The sequence below is a fragment of the Salmo salar genome, chromosome ssa20 (genome assembly GCF_905237065.1).
Source record: "Salmo salar chromosome ssa20, Ssal_v3.1, whole genome shotgun sequence".
NCBI classification, from domain to species: Eukaryota; Metazoa; Chordata; class Actinopteri; order Salmoniformes; family Salmonidae; genus Salmo; species Salmo salar.
In genome coordinates, this window is record NC_059461.1 from 20,613,758 (window position 1) to 20,634,240 (window position 20,483).

Consider the following 20,483-nt stretch of genomic DNA (forward strand, 5'->3'; position numbering starts at 1 on the left):
GTATTTCGGGTGAGATATGCATGCCACAGTCAGTGTAGTGAGAGTTTGAGTGAACTTAAGCCAAAATGTATACAGAACATTTGTTCAATTGTTTTTTTATTCCCCCCCTCTCCTGACAGTATATCATCTTGCAGAAACAAAAACATTTAACAGAACATAAAAGGCAATGTTAGGAGGGCTTCTAGTTCTACTTCACCAAGTACACATCCAACAATATAGACAACATATGGAGTCTATGGTCCCTGAAATGTAACATTCAAAAAACAGTAATCTTTGTAGTAATGTTGAATAAAAATCTCACTGTGAAATTTGTCTGTCCTAAAACACATTCATCAATAGATAAAAGTACAATATGCTCAATAAATTCAGTGGTTCCAGTTTACAGAGTATGCGGGTCCAACTTCATAAGAGTGAAAAATGAGATCAGTAGCGACCGTGTTGTAAAAGCCATAATTTGTGTTAATTTGGTGGTGCTATTAGAAAAAAAAATGGTGGCTGCTATCACAGACCTTCCATCAGTAAAGGTAAAGAACAGACACATCACAAGTCTATAAAGTGGTTAGCATCACAGCCACATCATCATACATACCACAGGAGGTTGGTGGCACCTTAATTGGGGGAGGATGGGCTCGTGATAGGCTGGAGCAGAATGAGTGGAATGGTATCAAACACATGGTTTCCATTCGTGCCGTTCCAGCCATTATTTTGAACCGTCCTCCCCTCAGCAGCCTCCACTGATACATACACTATACCTTCCACTTGTCATTATGAACTGTATAGTTATAATTTCATAACTAACCTCTCGTGGACAGAGGAAACGGCGAGAATATGTCGAGACTCACGTACAATTATGTGATTACGAGCAGCAGGATTGGGTTTAGGCAGTTCTTAAATTGGTGCTGTGATTTTAAAGCCTGTGTGTGGATGATAAGCAGTTTCCACTAAATTCCACAGCTACAAACTCAAAATGGCCTATCATAAAAATTCATGAAAACAAAAAATGTGCTTTTTGACCATGATAAACACGGGTGAAATTAGCAGAAGGAAGGAGATTTGGCCGAGTTTCCGTTTACAAGAGGCGACTTCGCACGAAGGTAATCAATTGTTATCTGCATTCCCCCAGAAGTAAAACAAGAAATCACAAACTGTCACACTAATTTTACTTCTGGGTAACCAATATTATTTTATAGCTGACTGGGATATGCTTAGAATGAATTCACAAAAATATCTTCCAGCCAGCTTTTGACATGTTGGACAGATGTGTAGCGGAGCACAGCTGGACTTCACATGAATTTCTCTCACACACAACAAACCCTCTTGAGCTGAGAAGTCTGAATACAAGGCACATGGGGGAGGTTTCATTTAGTGTTGGAAAACTCAGTGTAACTCCAGCAGGCACGAACACACTACAAGCACATTTAAAAATGCTAAAAACGTAACAGACCAGGGTTGTTGTCTGTCACCCACCATTGCCCTCAGAACAGCCTCAATTTGTCGGGGCATGGACTCTAGAAGGTGTCAAAAGCATTCCACAGGAATCCTGGCCCATGTTGACTCCAATGCTTCCCACAGTTGTGTCAAGTTGGCTGGATGTCCTTTAGGTGGTGGACCATTCTTGATACACACAGGAAAATGTTGAGCGTTAAAAACCCAGCAGTGTTCGTGACACAAACCTGACATCTACTACCATACCTCGTTCAAAGGCACTTAAATATTTTGTCTTGCCCATTCACCATCTGAATGGCACATATACACAATCCATGTCTCAAGGCTTAAAAGGCCTTCTTTAACCGGTCTCCTCCCGTTCATCTACACTGATTGTAGTGGATTTAAGTGATAACAATAAGGGATCATAGCTTTTGCCTGGTCAGTCAGTCATGGAAAGAGCAGGTGTTCATAATGTTTTGTGCTCTGTGTATATAGCTAGAGGGGTGACATGGGACACCCAATACGAATAATACAGCTTCTACACCAAGGCAAGATGTCAAATTCATGGAGCATCTGTTAGTCTCAAAGCTGAATATACAGTTTAGCCCACTATCTGAGGAACGAAGATATAGCAAAGGATCACGGTTGCTACTTCAGCAGAATGAGTAGTTAGAAATTGATGACCAGAACCAAACTATTGTTCAATGAAATTAGGTAGTATCAGTTGTAATTTGCTTGCAATCCAATTGTGCCATCTGTCAACCCTTGTGTGTACAAAAGAACATAAGGCCTGGTCAAATTCAATCATTGTTCATCTTACGGGCTACAAATGACCGGCATTTAACATTCAGATTGGGATCATGTAATGTTCCCTTATCCCTCTGTAGAGCTGTCTGGTAACAGTGGACTAAACACAATACAACTCAAAAACAAGGGTATGCAACAAATACTGAACTCAAAGCAGATTGAAATAAGCAGTAAAGTAATCACTTAAATGTAGAAACATTAGAAAAGACAAAGGAAAACATGTTCAACATTACAAAAGAGTGATTGACAAGAGATTCCTATGAGTCCAAGCAATAGATGGGTACGAGGTATCAAATAAATGAAGCAACCTGTTTGGAAGGTAGATATGGTCCTTTTTCCCCAAACCTGGGGCTGGTAAAGTTTGTTGGAATGTCTGAAGTGGAGAAAGTACACTCCTGTTCCCAAAAGAGCTACATGATGGTTGTATTCAGGGGCAATGTGACCCCTGCGTTGCATTGCACACATGAAGCTAATCTTCAGACACTACTGGCCCCCATCGTAGGCGTAGTCTGCCTTATTGTGCATGATCAGTTTGTTGTCCACAAAATAGAAGCTGTCTGACCTGGTCTCATACGGGTGCTCCACCATTAGGCCAACTTAAAGAGACAAAAAAAGGAAATTCAGTTTGCAAATGACTTCATAAAGGAACAGCAGAACACACATATCACAGACTAAAAAAGTAAATTAATGCTGTTCAGCGCACCAAAATAAACAACCTGTAAAGGAACCATGTGACTGTCTAGTATCCACATTCCTCCCCTTACAACGAGAGTTGTCTGACTGGCTCTGTATGGATAGTATAGACTTACAGACTTTGCCAGCTATGTTCTGGCCAGTCTGAACTTTAGCTTGTAGGGACACACACAGGCTACAACAAAGTTGATAGACGAAGTGAGAAAGATGCACTACTACTATTAGACTTACTGAGGTCCTCATGGAGCTGGGGAAACTCATAGATGTGTTCGCAAGTGTTCCGGCTGTTTGGGATGCAGAATCCGAAGTCAAAGTCAAAGTTCTTGAGAACTTTATTCTGGAAATAATGCCTCTCTATCATGCGAAAGCTGTTAACAGGCCGGTCCCCCACGGTGAACTCCACACTGAAAGCAGAGTAGAAAGAGGCACTTGAGATACTAGCAGGGACATGCTGAACATAACTGTGGGTGGTATCTGCATTCAATTGCTTCAACTATTTGAATTGTAGCTTTATTAATTGACCATCTATATTCCTTTTTAAAGTCCAAAAGTAGGATGATTCTTTCAATAGTCTTGTTCCCAGCTGTGTGCTCTGCCAAATCCTCTCTGTTGTAGTTTATGTGGTTGCCGGAGCTGCAGGACTTAGTTTCTTGCGCTGGTAAGCCACACCAGCAAACGAAACAGTTCAGAATTTGTCAGCATAAGGGAAAGCACATACTATGGAACATTTAGGCCTCACCAAAGTATGTGGTTTTTCAATGATGAGTCATGTGACTTCTAACAATGAAAATGCATGTGATGTTTCCTGTTTAATCCACTGCCTTACGTTGCACCAACAGTCCGCAGTCTGAGGAAGGCTGGCGTGAACTGATAGCGCACAAAGCGCCCAGCACTGGCATCTCCATTCTCCTCATCTTCAGGGTCTGATGAAGACAACATGGATTCAAATGTAATTGCCATCCAAATAAGTGACAAAAGGTCATCTCGGATTTCAACCTAAAATTATAGCTACAACATTTGCATAAGGACTACATTCCTTATCATAGAAGGAATAACTTGGCTTGTTTGGTTTTACTTGAAATAGTACAGATTAATTTAGTCTGTGGCCCTTCGGCGTAGACTCAGCAATACGACATCATACACAGCGGGGCAACTTCCTGCTTACTAAACTAATGCTCAAATCTCCCAAAACTATGGGCTGTCCCAATATATACCTTCCAATGAGGCAAGTCCACATTGTAAAGAGCCAAGTGTCATGTGTGGCAGATTTCAGCAGTTGTTTAGTGCCCCAACTGAACACCACCAGTGCACCGGTCAGCAGTGATTGCAATGGTTTCAGCAACTGGGGTGTCTCACAGACTGAGCATGGTGCCCTGTTTAAGCTGACAGCAACCCCAGCTTGATCTCTATAAGCAGAAAGTCACCCTAGTGTGTATTATGATGGCATATTGCTGAGTATACCTTTAAGATGTGGCCTATCCAAGATCTGTCACTTATGTTGTGGCAAAGTGTGAAAAAGTTTAAACTTACCACAGTTGTGAGGTTTAGCAATCTCGAAGAGCACTGTCCCAGTCTCCAGATCTCTGATCTTGAAATGTGTGAAGTCAATATTGTAGACATTGTCCTCAGGTTTACATAGATAATCTGGAAGGAAATTCGTAGTAAGCAGCACATACAGACAGGGAATCTGGTGTGTCCACAAATTCTTTGTTTGGCTTCCTCAAAACAGTGGTGCAAACTTAGCTAGCTAGTTAAAGTCAACTAACTCACTACAAAGCGAGGTATGCAGTGTTTGCAGCCACATCAAGTTAGCCAACTAGTTAACACATTAACTAGCTAGATGAGCTAGAAAAAGAATAGATAGCTACATTGATTAACTTGAATCTTATCCAAATCACATCTATCATCTCCAATCAATCCACTCCATACTAGCTACAGATTGTTACACAAGATTAACACAAAGATTTTTGGTATCCATTACCAGGAGTTACAGGTTAAGTACTGTGTAGTACACAGAATTTTCGACCAACCTTAACTTGGCGATACTATCTTCGTTCTCGATTCGGCCAAACATGTACACTGAACAAAAATAAAACGCAACAACTTCAAAGCTTGGGAATCAGTACAAGGGAATCAGTCAATTGAAATAAATTAGGCCCTAATCTATGGATTTCATATGACTGAGAATACAGATATGCATCTGTTGGTCACAGATATCTTAAAAAGAAAGACAGGGGCATGGATCAGAAAACCAGTTAGTATCTGGAGTGACCACCATTTGCCTCATGCAGCACGACACATCTCCTTTGCATAGAGTTGATCAGGCTGTTGATTGTGGCCTGTGCGAAGTTGCTGGATATTTACATTTTAGTAATTAAGCGGACGCTCTTATTCAGAGTGACTTACAGTAGTGAATGCATACATTGTCATTAGTACTGGTTTTACGTGGGAATCGAACCCACAATCCTGGCGTTGCAAGTGCCATACTCTACCAAATGAGCCACACAGGACCACAGGATATTGGCGGGAACTGGAACACGCTGTCGTACACGTCGATCCAGCGCATCCCAAACATGCTCAATGGACGACATGTCTGGTGAGTATGCAGGTCATGGAAGAACTGGGACATTTTCAGCTTCCAGGAATTGTGTACAGATCCTTGCAATATGGGGCCGTGCATTATCATGCTTAAACATGAGGTGATGGAGGCGGATGAATGGCACGGTATCTCTGTGCATTCAAATTACCATCAATGAAATGCAATTGTGTTCGTTGTACGTAGCTTATGCCTGCCCATACCATAACCCCACAATGGGGCACTCTGCCATCTGCCCGGTACAGTTGAAACCGGGATTCAGCCGTGAAAAGCACAGTTCTCCAGCATGCCAGTGGCCATCAAAGGTCAGCATTTGCCCACTGAAGTCATTTACGACACCGAACTGCAGTCAAGTCAAGACCCTGGTGAGGACAACAAGCACGCAGATTAGCTTCCCTGAGGCGGTTTCTGAAAGTTTGTGCAGAAATTCGTCGGTTGTGCAAACTCAGTTTCATCAGCTGTCCGGGTCGCAGGTCCCAGACGATCCCACAGGTGAAGAAGCTGGATGTGGAGGTCCTGGGCTAGCGTGGTTACACTTGGTCTGCGGTTGTGAGGCCGATTGCACGTACTGCCAAATTGCACATACTGCCAAATTCTCAAAAATTTGAAATTAACATCAAATGATTTGGCAATAGCTGTGGTAGACATTCCTACAGTCAGCATGCCAATTGCACACTCCTTCAAAACTTGAGACATCAGTGGCATTGACCTGTGCCAAAACTGCACATTTTAGAGAGTCCTTTTATTGTCCCCAGCACAAGGTGCACCTGTGTAATGATCATGCTGTTTAATCAGCTTCTTGATATGCCACACCTGTCAGGTATATGGATATCTTGGCAAAGGAAATATCTTGGCAAAGGAAATATGCTCACTAAAAGGGATGTAAACAAATTTGTGCACATCATTTTAGAGAAATATGTATGGAACATTTCTGGGCTCTTATTTCAGCTCATGAAACCAACACTTCACATTTTTCGTTTATCTTCTAAAATGTCTGTGTACAGTTGCAGGTAGAGCGTTTGAATTTAGAAAATGCTCTTTTATTAAAATAAATCATTTTTTTTCTACATTAAGTAATCCAACAATGTGTATGCCGCCATCTTGGCTATTTAAAATCTTCACTGATTGAATTAGACAGGTGGGTCCACCTCAAATTCAAACGCACCACCTACAACTGTGCTACATCAAACTGTAACTAACCTGTAACTCCCAGTAATGGAAACCAAAAATATTTTGTTACATCACATTATCTGCTTTAACAATCTGTAGCTAACTCCATACATACCCCGTGTAACAGCACACAGACCAAGGATTTCATCTGGTGTGATGTCTCTTCCTAGCGCCCTGAGCTCATCTTCTGTAACAACAGGCCGCTGTTTATCCGTTTGATTTCGTCGCGACTTGAGTCTCTTCATCACATCTCCACCGGACTTTCGCTCCCTGGAATTTGCATCTAGCCCCATATCGGTGTCGGGTCCTTTAACTGTGGCTGCCGTCTCGTTCCGAGAGTTAGAGCCGCTCATGTCTTGATTGTTCTGTGTTTGTTTAGTCAACTGAAACTTTCACTAAATTCAAGATGGCGAAGCGTCTCTATGGAGAACCTATGCTGAGAACAGTCGATCGTAATTGGCTGAAAACGTAGGTGGTTGCCGTAGTTACCAGTAGGGCGGGATGTTCAAAAACGTTGCAGGCAAGGTAAATGTTTTTGCATCTTTAACCCAGGTTGCAGGTAACTGGAATTCCAACCAGGGAACACCTTAGTATGGTACAACTCCATGAAAATGGTTTCACTATACCAATGTAGTTTAAGTTTGCCCATGCTTTTTATTCATCATCTCTCAAACGCATTACTGCCATTTCATCCTACCGACCATACATTTCCCATGTCCCCCCCATAGAAATATAATATAATTGTAGTTCTCATTATTTGTGACGACTGCAGTATCCCAGTGATACATGTTGAACCGTTCAGTTATGAGGGCGGGGTACTGCAATAACCCTAAGGATAGTAGAACATGGGATAAATCATAAAGAACCAATTTGCTAAAACACCAGTTAGATAAAATAGCACATTTATTAAGAAGAGACAGCATTTATCAGCAGTTCCTACTTTGTAGATGTTATTTGCAGAGCTAAAACTGAGTAAGGTGGGGGGCACCTCAAATTACTCCATCAGTCCACCTGCGGCCTGAAGCCCTCAGGGCTGGGAGAAATCAATAAGGAGAGTAGGATTCCTTATTGGCATTGATCACTCTCACACACACATTCACACTAATTCATACATACTCTGTGACTGTGTGTGGAGCGCAAGAGTGTATGATTGTTGTCTGTACCTCAGTGGGGATAATGGGAGTGATGCAGCTAAATGTAATTATTGAAGACTTAGGCCTACATATCTATATGACGGCAAGCCTTTGGTTCTTATCCAAGGTGAGCTTATGTAGGGTTAGGATTTTTGCACACTAGGACTTTCGTGGGCAAAAATAAAAACCATGCAATTAAGTAATGAAAAGCACACCAAAAAAAAAAGGAACCTCAAACAGATAATGGTAAAACACAAATGTATTCAAACCAAGGCAACAATGACTCAATCAAAACAAAATTACACACAAATAACAGACAAATGCTTTGAAAATAAACCAGTTAAATCATGGTAAAAAAAAATTAAAATAAAAATCAATCCTGAGGAAAATGTTAAAGCTACAAATCTTTATTAATCATTTAGGAAATATCTCAAGATTAAACCCCACTTTCTTACTTAAATTATACAATATAAAATGTAAAGAATTCCATACTCCGCTAATCACATTTCTCTTCCTGGCTGTCATCCCCAGCAGAAAGGCCACAGTCTTCTTTACAATTAACCATTAAAAAAAATACCTAACACCTCAATAATAACAATATTTATGAAAAAAAAAACAACCGCTGTCACACTACAATAAGTGTGATATTGTACCGTACAGTATATACACACGCAACTGTGTAGATTTCGATAAGCCAACAAACAAAAGATTGACATTTTTTGCAGTTTTTCAACTAAGGAACAAAGGTGCTTCTGATTATTTATGGATTGTTTCTTTTTTATATATAAAAAAACACAAATAAACCAAACTACTATCAGCTGACTATTAAGTATTGTAACCTCCCCTGGCTGTTTTTTCCAGCAGCATGGAACATGGAGGGAAACCTCAGGAGTGAGGGGATTTACAACACCTGGATCATCTACTTGTCAAGTATTCAGCAAGTGTGAAATCAATGACAAGTGTGGAGAGGCTTGGGGGAACATAAGACAAGGCTTGGTAAAAGACGTGTCATTCTTGGAAAGAGCTACGTTCTTGATACAGAGGCAATTGGACACACAAAAACAATGCACACATGCAGCTACTGACTTCCAGGCTAACTGTATGGAAGAATATAGGATGTCACTGCGACACCTTAGAGACTAATAACAAAATGCTGCGGTCTACTTTAAGGCAAGTTTTAAGACAAGGTATGCTAGGGATTGATGAGACAAAAATACTGGCCTAAACTGAACTATTTAATGCAGAGACGGGGAAGAGGAAAAATATTCCCAACCGTGAAACATGTACACACCCATATCTACGCACAGATGCATGGTGAATAGGCTATAGATCATGATTAAGACTGGTGCAAGCACACTGTTTTTACATCATGTTGATTTGACTAATAGCGCCTCAAATTAGTTCTATAAAGTGAGCAGGCTAAAAAAATAAAATAAACTTTTCCCTGGGAACATAATTTCAAACTTGCAATAAAATAATTCTTAAGAAGGCCGCTCTCAAGCTTGCTGGTCACATCCAGTTTCAATTTAGCCTACCACTGAAAATCTTGCTTAGCAACAGATGTTTAACATAACTAGTTCTTTCTAACGCATTTCACTTTCTAACCCTCTATGTAGCTATGGATAACTGATTATTTATATGCATGCATGTATACACACAATTGTTCTTCACATTGTAAGTCCTACATTCATGTTCCAATATTTTTAAAGAATCCAGCAGTATCTCAAAGAGGACATTACATAAATACTAAATAAAATAAAACGCTTAGGCTCTTCCAGTTATTATAACTCCTAATGACACAAATTGTATCGGGATAACTTCTGATGTTTACGTTGTATCTTGACCTAGTACTTAATCATCACTACAGCACCAACAATGTGAGTAAAAAAACAAAATCATATTAATGACAGAGTTATGAATGGAGGATTACTAACAGCTTCATAAAACAACATTTTACAACACAAAACACTCTTTGGTGAAACAAAAAGGCATGCACAATCATAAAATGAGCAGAAAAGGCAGTGACCATGACAAAGGACTACACTACATGCATCTTTGAGTCAATTTAGACATGTTCCTGATTCAGGACCTGTCCCACTAGAGTATTTGTTAAATGATCAAGTCCCTCACTGTTGGCAATGTAACTCAAATCGCTCAGAACTATTTCACATAACCTTTCAAAGGTGGCCTTTCATCAGCTGCAAACCAAGCCATGTACCGTTAAGTGGAAAACACAGAAGTTAGAGGGTTTTATCAATGTGATTAAAAACCAGGTAAACCCTCAAAGGATTCAATTTCTGATAACGTTATAGTCTAGTTGCCTCAAAAGGTACCTGCAAGGTCAGATATTTATACGTGCCAGCACAACAAGTGGACTTCTTACTTGTGATCACATTTGAGGAAACTCGCATCAGCTATATGAAACAGCACAGCATGGGATAGTCCCATTGAGGTACACATGCATTTTTGAAACATATTATGCAACAGAATTGTGAAACCCACCTTGAATGTGATAACACTTCATCAGCAGTCTTATAAAACAGCACATGAAATGTCAATGTGCTGCAAAGAACAGGCTGTAACAGTATGAACTTGTTGAAATTACTGGTATGTTGTCTTCCTCAGACTATGGCACATCTTATATCAAAAGCTAAATTACATTTTTGCTCTAAAACACCAGCACGTTGGGAGATAATCAAACACAGAAATAAAAAGTCAAAAAGAGCAAGCAAAAACATTCTAAAGCCTAACTGATCAAATTGTTAACCATCTCCCCCTAACCTCCACCAACAACGCAATCTCTAAAACAAAATATCTTCAATTTTCTATTTTTTAAGAATCTGTCAATTTTCATGATTTCACCTCCTGTTCCATCTCTGACTAAATACCGGGCCTGATTTTTTGTTGATCAGCATAGCAGCTCATCTGCATTCCCTTCACTCCAAGCCACACCTCATCCAAAGTCATAACAACAAGTTTATCTATAAAGAGGGACAGCCACTAACACTTCAGAACCCCTCAGTATAATCCCAGGCACTTCCTGCCAGACAAGAGAAACCTGGTTTGAAAGTGGGAAATCCTGTCTTATTTCTTTGTGATGTGGTAATGTGCCACGTGGTGAAAAGGTGTCAGATGTACAACACACACAAACTCTCTCCATTCCTTTTTCCCTGTGTCACCTTAGTCAGTGAGGAAGGCATTTTATTTTGCCGCCTGCAGAGCATTCCAAATTTGTGGTCTCTTTTGTCCTCTGTTATCACCATTCTCCCCTTGGATCTTGTGCTCTCTCCCATCTGTATGCTTGCCTTGTGTCTTTGATGTCACTTTGACCCCCTCCCCCCCTTTCTTCAGTCTCTTGTCCTTCATGTCCCCGTTTCCCCCTCGAACTTACATTCTCACAGCCGACAGAGGCAGAAGAGTGTAGGGATGAACACACCGAACGCCACCAGGATAGGGAACATGAGGCTGCTATTGTCGGCCGCATACGGGTTTGGCGTTCTGGGGCCTGACTGGACCTTGTACTTGGGAACTGTCGAGGTACTCTTCTTACCACCCTCCTCGCCTACCTCAGTCTCCTCTTCCTCCTCCTCCTCAAGATCTTCACGTTTCTCCAGTCCAGGGTGAGGCTGGAGTTTTGGTACATCTGAGATGCAGAAAATATAGAGGGGGCTGAGATTACAGGTTTAAAGATAGTGTTAAATGAAAATAGAAAGGTAATTAAATATTTTGTCATACAGAACTTGAGGATATTGAGGAGAGGTTGTGATGACTTTAGACTGGATTGTACATACAATTAATTGATTCAGGAGCAAATTAAAGATGATATTGAAAATGAATGGGATAAAAAAAGAGCAAATATTCCATAATAATACCAACATGCCATTACAATTCTTTAAAGAATTTCAGAATTATAAAGACAACATCTTAGAAAATGCTTTTTTTAACTGGCACTGTTGAATATTCTCCTGTTAATAGACTGATGAGGCTCACCGTCTAATGTCCCTTTCATCACGTACAGAGCACAGACCTTGGGGTTGTCATAATAACCCTGAGAAAACACAGGGCATGTTATCAGTTCCCAGCAGATAAAGCCACGTGTCAAATGAAAGTTTTGAAAAAAACTATCCTACCATTATTTGTAAAAAATATTAATGGCATAGAAAAAGCCTAAACAAACACATTCAGAGTTGTATGTAGGTAATAGTACATTTTGTGCTTGACCGTTTAACTTGAGGACACTTCTGTTTATTTTTTTTGTTTTTTTTAAATGAGTCAGGAGGAGAGGAAAAAACATTATTCACTGACACACTTCAACTCACCTTGACAAACTCCACAGTGAGCTTGCCGTTGAAGGTGGACACCTCTCCCTGGACACTCAGCTTACCGCGGCGTATGGAGAAGGGCACTATTTCGTCATGAGCTGTACTGTGACCGACCCGTTCAAAGATATCCAGGTCTTTCACCACCACATGGTCATTAAGACGCACATCAAATACCTGTCAAAAGGATAATTTCAGTCAGCCAGATTCGCAACATGAAAATAGCATGGGAGGCCTCCCGAGTGGCGCAGTGGACTAAGGCTCTGCATCGCCGTGCTAGCTGTGCCACTAGAGATTCTGGGTTCGAACCCAGGCTCTGTCGCAGCCGGCCGCAACCAGGAGACCCATGGGGCGGTGCACAATTGGCCCAGCATCGTCCGGGTTAGGGGAGGATTTGGCCGGCAGGGATATCCTTGTCTCATCGCGCACTTGCGACTCCTGTGGCGGGCCGTGCGCAGTGCCCGCTGACATGGTCGCCAGGTGTACGGTGTTTCCTCCGACACATTGGTGCGGCTGGCTTCTGGGTTGGATGGGCATTGTGTCAAGAAGCAGCGCGGCTTGGTTGGGTTTCAGAGGACGCATGGCTCTCGACCTTCGCCTCTCCCGAGTCCGTACGGGAGTTGCAGCGATGAGACAAGACTGTAACTACCAATTGGATACCACGAAATTGGGGAGAAAAAAGGGGTGAAAATACAAAAAATAAATAGCATGGGAAATACTCAGTCCTAAGTGTACAAGTTTGTAAGAAGTATTTATAGATTACTAATAAAATCACTACCTTGCAATAAAACATCTGCTGGAATTTTTTGTTAATTTTGAGACTATCAACATCATCTAAGTTGAACAACAATCTTTGCTGCCAAATTAGAATAACATTACCATGACTTACAGTTTACTGGACAGAACTTTGAGATCTAAACAGAAAACATTATGATGATTTGATTGGATGGCTGTCATACCTTCTGCTGAGACTGGGCAAAGTAGACTTCTGCATACTTCATGACTAGTATATAGTCTCCTTCTTCACGAATCGGCACCTCATAGCCAAAAGTATCTTCATTGTAGCGTTCTGTCTGGTAGAGAACCTGGTCTTCAGGACTAGAACGCAATATGGGCAGACGGACTCCATAATCTGATGCTAGAGGGAAATACAAAGAGTAGATTGCTTACTACGTTGTCGATTTATAATCAATTCAGTCGCATTTTCACCCAACACTTCTCACATAAGCTTACACAATACAAACCCATTTGCTTACCCATGTACTGGAACAGTAGTGATGCCTGCATACATTTACTTTCTTGTACTGCATTTGCACACAAACGCTGCAAACAAGGCAAATAGTGCATGCATTCTTATGCCTGATAAAGTCATTGAAAAAAATGTGAGACGCAAACTTTCTGGCTAACCATGGTTTGGCATGTTCAAATATTAATGACTTATCTGTTCTGGCAAGTTAGCGGTGATAGCTTAGCGGCAGGTAGCCTAGCTGTTTTTGAAACATGGGACAAACACTTTACATGTTGCATTTATACTTTTGTTCAGTATATTTCCTGACAGACCCATTTGGTCTTTAGTTTTAGTAGAGTGGATGTAAGAAACGATCTGAAATGTCGCTTCTGGGTGAAGTGTTTTTCATCAAATGAATAGATGAACATGCCGTGGAACTAAGCAAAGTGGCTATCATACAGTGATGAAACGTCCTATTTGATGTTTTATCCTCTACCTCATACTTTACTTTTAATTAACTACTCATATTATTAGTTTCCAATTATTGCTTTTAAAGAAATACATTTCTGAATATCATTAGTCATCGTCGGGTTAATTATTCTTCCATGAGGTGCTTCATTTTCGAGGGAGGCACTAGAAAGTAATGCTGACTCTTCATTGGGTTAACCTAGTTAAATTGCGGAAGTCAAACCCATGCATGAGTTGATTATCTTGAAATATGTTATTTATGGAAAACACACATCTGCAATCACACGATTACCCTCTGCCAGAAGAAAATATTTAACTTCCTTTTAGCCAAATAGCTAAACTTGTGGCTAATTTCACACAGCTCTAACGTGTAGCTGGCTAGTTAGCTTTCAATTCAATTTAGCAGTCACATTTGCTCTAGGGAACTGTATCAGTATCATACAAAGTTAGAGGTTAGCTAGGAAGCTAATAAGGAAATTACGATTCAGCCATGCCTAGACAGACTCACCTTTCCCAAGCTTTCCTTCCAAAGGATCCTTCTTAAAATGAATGCCGTGCATGTCTGTGTGAGCTTCCCCGCCAGCGTTCACTGCCCAAATAACTCGTTCAGCAAGGTTTGGGCCCCCACCATCCGCCCAACAGTGTTCAGCCAGCACCGACAACACCGTCACGACCAGCCCGGCGACCAGTGGGACTTTTACCCACCGCATTGCCATACACAGCTTGGTACAAGCAGACACACACCAGTTGGCCCAAGGAAGCTGTGTGAGAGAAGACATCAATAGTAGGTAGCTAGCTAGCATAAATGACAGCACAAAACCCTCCCACCCCCTCCCCAGATAGTCAAATATATTCAGCTAGCTAGCATGTTCACTCTCTGGCTAAGATTAGCATTGATTGTGAATATGTTGTAGCTGGCAAACGTTCGAATGTACGGTCAACACAGCTTACTCTAAATAAAATGTAAAATACTCTTAGATCGAATTGCCTCGTTGGGCTTTACTACATTTAGCTAGCTACAGTACCTGTCTAGCTTGTTAGCTATCTCAGCTTGATAGCTGACCTCCTCTAGCTCTCAGCAGCTGTGGCTTGCTGAATACGAAGTTCTTACGTTGAAAAATCCTTGGTGCAACTTGCTTCTATGCCTGTTTCCTGATAAATGTAAAACCGAATAGTCCACAATCTATACTGCGGCTCTCATTGACAGTAATGGCCGTTTGGTCTTCTCTGCCAAATTGGTATGACTGACGTTGATTTCCATAGAGGCACACACATTGCATGAGGGTGTGAACGAACTGCTGGTTCACTGTACAGGAAGTGGATGACTGAAGAGACACCCAATCACATTGCATTATTGAAGCATTTCTACATATGTATTAAAAGTTTTGCATATTTATAGAAAATGCTTTGGATTCACGAATCACATACAGTTTCCTACAACCGCTGTATATTAACTTTCACTTTATTTACCAATGAGAGGGTCAAAGTTGATGCAAAAGAGACCGAGCTGAGGTTTGGTTGAAGTGCAACGTTGTTCAGTTGGCAAAATGCGGAAGGTACACACAATTACACCTAATGGGAGTTATTCGTGATTTTATTAATTGTGTGTTCGAAAATAACATTTATAATACATAGATATAATATATAGATAAGAATTTCAATAAAAAAAACGTTTGCAGTTCAAATCTGCATATGTATTTTGTGCAAACTTGAATGACGAAAGTGCTCCTGTAAATCGCTCTGGACAAGAGCGTCTGCTACATGGCAAAAATGTAAATTTGAATTGATGTGATATTAATTTCCCCAGATTCCCCTAATCACAAAATCGGTAGAAGGAAATGGCCGTGTTCCATGTCGTATTTATTGTAGGTGTGCTGCGTAAATGAACAGATCTCACATTGCTATGCGAAGTGTTTAACTTCTCGAGAACCCCATTAATAAGACACGAATGTTGCTGTATAAAGCAATGTGGCTCCCGATAAATGTAAAACACTTTCTCAGGCATTTTGGGTTCTGATTATCGGCGCAGCGCTACTACAAAGAAAAGTAGCCTGGAACGCAACCGATGTTTGAAATATTGTCCAATCAGAAGAGTCCAACGCAGCGTGCTTGCACTGCACTCTGGGTTTGTCAAAAAAGGCCCTTGCTATCCGGGATCCTTGGGACGTGCCTACCCACCGTTGAAGTTTACATTTCAATTGGTTAGGTAGGGTAGGGATTTATGCAGGGCCCTCCAATCCTGGTCCTATAGATCTACCAACCTGTAGGTTTTCACTCCAACCCTAATCTAGCACACCTGATTCTAATAATTAGCTGGTTGATAAACAATCAGGTTACTTACATCTACAGGATTGTTCTACAGGATAGTTCTCTAGGAGCAGGGTTGGAGAGCCCTGGGTTATGGCCAGTGGTGATTTTAGCATGTTAATCTTGGTGGGGGCAAAAAATAAATACAAGTTGGATGCATGCTAGCAAAGCTGCTACACAACACAGTAATTGCACTATACCACTGAGACACCTTGCTATCAGATGATTACATTTCTCAATAACATGTGCACCACAAAGTCAGAACGGTAGGTGAAATTAAGAGGTGAAAATAGACAAAATTATTAGGGTGAGGCACATGGGTTACTAACAGCTTACTATGTTGGACAACATACACTTAGCATTACTTTCTTAGCTACAGTATACATATCTCTCTGGCATATTACACCATTTATGCAGCAGCATACAAGACATGTTTGGACTCACCTTGTTGTGCTGTGCTCACTTAAACAGGAAGGTGACGCGGCGGGTCTTTGTGGGCAAATTTTGTCATCAAAGTCTGGCATTCTCTGGATTTATGGTGCTTTCAAGACAACTTGGAACTCTGGGGGGGTTGAATCATGATGATGTCAGTGATCTTCAGGTCGTAGCTCTAGAAAGAGGCCCGAGTTCCCGATTTACAATTCAGAGTTAAATGAAAGTTCAAAACGTATTTTCCCATTCGTAGCTCGTTTTCCCCTAAGTTCCCAGTTGTCTTGAACTCAATAAAGTCAGATTTTGCCTTTCCGAGTTAACTGTTGTTTTGTGAGCGGCACAAATCATGCTTCATTGACAGCATGGCCAATGTTGAATGTTTATAATTTTAAACTAGGAAAAGAGACCATTAATCTTAGACTTAGGACCACACAGCCACTCCACTGAATAGCAGGTTAATGATTGCTTTGCAATGCATGCAGTTAACCACTGATTCCTTCCAAACCACTCATTGTTGAATTTGCGATTTCCAACTTCTTGTGTAATGTTTATTTCCAATGGCTGTTGAGCACCGATTCGTTATATCTATAATTTCTCTTCATTATTTCTCTTCATATGACAAGGATTAAAAAGGATTTGCCACTAGATTGTTGACTTGATTCATAATGATGACTGCACGATTTTGAAAGTATGATGTTGACATGATCAGTCCAATCAAAGCTACTGTAGATGTGATTTGATGTAATTTTATCTGTGGCCAATGACCTTGAGCCTTCATGGATGGGCACTTCTAATGTAACTCTATGGCAGCACCCAAGGGGCTTGAATTTCCAAGTTCTACAGTTTTCAGAATGACACAAATATTAATTTTCAAAGTCTGCTGCCTCAGTTTGTATGATGGCAATTTGCATATACTCCAGAATGTTATGAAGAGTGAATTAATTGCAAAGTCCCTCTTTGCCATGCAAATGAACTGAATCCCCCAAAAACATTCACTGAATTTCAGCCCTGCCACAAAAGGACCAGCTGACATCATGTCAGTGATTCTCTCATTAACACAGGTGTGAGTGTTGACGAGGACAAGGCTGGAGATCACTCTGTCATGCTGATTGAGTTCAAATAACAGACTGGAAGCTTCAAAAGGAGGGTGGTGCTTGGAATCATTGTTCTTCCTCTGTCAATCATGGTTAACTGCAAGGAAATACGTGCCGTCATCATTGCTTTGCACAAAAAGGGCTTCACAGGCAAGGATATTGCTGCCAGTAAGATTGCACCTAAATCAACCATTTATCGGATCATCAAGAACTTCAAGGAGAGCGGTTCAATTGTTGTGAAGAAGGCTTCAGTGCGCCCAAGAAAGTCCAGCAAGCGCCAGGACCGTCTCCTAAAGTTGATTCAGCTGCGGGATCGGGGCACCACCAGTACAGAGCTTGCTCAGGAATGGCAGCAGCCAGGTGTGAGTGCATCTGCACGCACAGTGAGGCGAGGACTTTTGGAGGATGGCCTGGTGTCAAGAAGGGCAGCAAAGAAGCCACGTCTCTCCAGGAAAAACATCAGGGACAGACTGATATTCTGCAAAAGGTACAGGGATTGGACTGCTGAGGACTGGGGTAAAGTCATTTTCTCTGATGAATCCATTTTACGATTGTTTGGGGCATCCGGAAAAAAGCTTGTCTGGAGAAGACAAGGTGAGCGCTACCATCAGTCCTGTGTCATGCCAACAGTAAAGCATCCTGAGACCATTCATGTGTGGGGTTGCTTCTCAGCCAAGGGAGTGGGCTCACTCACAATTTTGCCTAAGAACACAGCCATGAATAAAGAATGGTACCAACACATCCTCAGAGAGCAACTTCTCCCAACCATCCAGGAAAAGTTTGGTGACGAACAATGCCTTTTCCAGTATGATGGAGCACCTTGCCATAAGGCAAAAGTGATAACTAAGTGGCTCGGGGAACAAAGCATCGATATTTTGGGTCCAGGGCCAGGAAACTCCCGTGACCTTAATCCCATTGAGAACTTGTGGTCAATCCTGAGGAGGTGGGTGGACAAACAAAAACTCAAATTCTGACAAACTCCAAGCATTGATTATGCAAGAATGGGCTGCCATCAGTCAGGATGTGGCCCAGAAGTTAATTGACAGCATGCCAGGGTGAATTGCAGAGGTCCTGAAAAAGGGTCAACACTGCAAATATTGACTCTTTGCATCAACTTCATGTAATTGTCAATAAAAGCCTTTGACACTTATGAAATGCTTGTAATTATACTTCAGTATCCCATAGTACATCTGACATAAATACCCAAAGACACTGAAGCAGCAAACTTTGTGGAAATTAATATTTGTCATTCTCAAAACTTTTGGCCATGACTGTATCCTTAGACTTGGCAGTGACGTAGTGTCCCTATGAGTGACAGAACACTGGGCCAATCACGATGCAATGCTCCGTGTTTCCTGCTGGCTTGCCCCACCACCACAGAAAGCATTGAGCTAGGCTGAAACACCTGCATTTTGGAGGTGCCTTACTCAAGAAAACAAAAAAGTGACCATGTTTGTATGCAGCTTTATTAACTCAATGAGATATATATTTTTAAAATTGTTTGCAAACTGACGTGACACGTATTAATGCCAAAATAACATGCAAAACATGCAAGCGTTTTTGTATTCATATTTTTTTGCTAAAAATGTGGGGCTCAAAACAGGTGTGGCTCTGCCCTGAAGGACGGGTCACCACAGGTTAGGGTTTAGGGTAGGGACGTTCCAAGGATCCGGATAGCACTGACCTTGTCAAAAAGTTGGGCTCCTGAGTGGTGCAGCAGTCTAAGGCACTGCATCTCAGTGCTAGAGGCGTCACTACAGACCCTGGTTCAATTCCAGGCTGTATCACAACCGGCTGTGATTGGGAGTCCCATAGGGCGGTGCACAATTGGCCCAGCGTCGTCTGGATTTGGCCTTCATTGTAAATAAGAATGTGTTCTTAACTAGTTAAATAAAATAAAAATAAAAAGATGACGAACAAATAACATTGCCATAGAAACGCTTGATGCTTATATTTCATTAGGGCTCTGGTGTCATGAAAAAATCTTCCCAGAGTGACATAGTTCCCAATCGTTCTGATTGTGTTGCGATAAGAACGGTCTGGCACAGATGAAAGGGGAAAATGGTGTTAGTTAAAGGCCCACCCCCGAGGAAGTTGCCAAACCTCCTGTATTTCGAGTAATTCCTGTCTTTGAGGGAAAATTCTCGTTTAGGTTACACCTCGAAGACTGAGGAAGGCTTCTAATACATATTCAGGAATTGGGGGTGGGAACGTCGTGGTGATTTCCACGTGTCGCAGATAAATGACAAATAGGGCACTGACTGACAGCTGTCTGTGCAATTAGGTAGCATGCTAACCTTAGCCAGCTAATGAAAGTTAGCAACATTTCAGTTAAGTCAGGTGAAAATAATTATTTCAGAAAAAGACTACCAGCCTACCTGTCAAAAGATGAGTCTCAGGTGCCTATGTGAGCTGTTGAGAGTTGACGTTTGTCTGACTCTTGCCATTTGATAATTCCAGTGCTGCAACCTGGACTCGGGGGTAGACGTAACATAGTAAATTTAAATCCGAGACGCTCCAATTAGTATGATACGTTACGTTTCGTATGGTATGTTTTAATTGCAATTTGTTGTGGCTAATGTTAGCTAGGTGGCTAACACTAATGATAGCTAGGTTAGGAGTTATGTTAAAGGGTTAAGTTTAGGGTTAGGTAACATGCAAAGTAGTTCAAAAGTAGTAAGTAGTTGCACAGTTGCTAAAATGTTAAAGTTGTCCGTGATGAGATTCGAACACGCAACCTTTGGGTTTGTGCCTTAAAGTGAAACTGACAGCATTTTAGCAACATTCAATTTATACACCCCCAGGAAG

General features: G+C 41.3%; 2 protein-coding genes across 4 annotated transcripts; both read right to left on the reverse strand.

The window, feature by feature from the left end:
- Window positions 1-70: 70 nt before the first annotated feature.
- Window positions 71-7,133, reverse strand: unc119.1 (unc-119 homolog 1). Its single transcript, XM_014160353.2, has 5 exons — window positions 6,810-7,133; window positions 4,459-4,572; window positions 3,755-3,851; window positions 3,160-3,332; window positions 71-2,831 (listed from the first exon to the last, which is right to left on the reverse strand). Exons 1-5 carry the CDS (start codon window positions 7,045-7,047, stop codon window positions 2,719-2,721), a joined length of 735 nt encoding a protein of 244 aa, XP_014015828.1. The 5' UTR covers window positions 7,048-7,133; the 3' UTR covers window positions 71-2,718.
- A 935-nt stretch (window positions 7,134-8,068) lies between these two features.
- On the reverse strand, window positions 8,069-16,616 carry LOC106579938 (malectin-like). 3 transcript variants are annotated; one of them, XM_045703061.1, is made up of 6 exons: window positions 16,594-16,616; window positions 14,351-14,603; window positions 13,106-13,284; window positions 12,147-12,323; window positions 11,818-11,875; window positions 8,069-11,470 (listed from the first exon to the last, which is right to left on the reverse strand). In XM_045703061.1, exons 2-6 carry the CDS (start codon window positions 14,556-14,558, stop codon window positions 11,223-11,225), a joined length of 870 nt encoding a protein of 289 aa, XP_045559017.1. In that variant the 5' UTR covers window positions 14,559-14,603; window positions 16,594-16,616; the 3' UTR covers window positions 8,069-11,222. The 3 variants fall into 3 exon arrangements, with proteins under 3 accessions (XP_045559017.1, XP_014015826.1, XP_014015827.1); XM_014160351.2 differs by lacking the exon at window positions 16,594-16,616 and adding an exon at window positions 14,868-15,177; XM_014160352.2 differs by lacking the exon at window positions 16,594-16,616 and adding an exon at window positions 14,954-15,167.
- Between the last annotated feature and the right edge of the window lie 3,867 nt (window positions 16,617-20,483).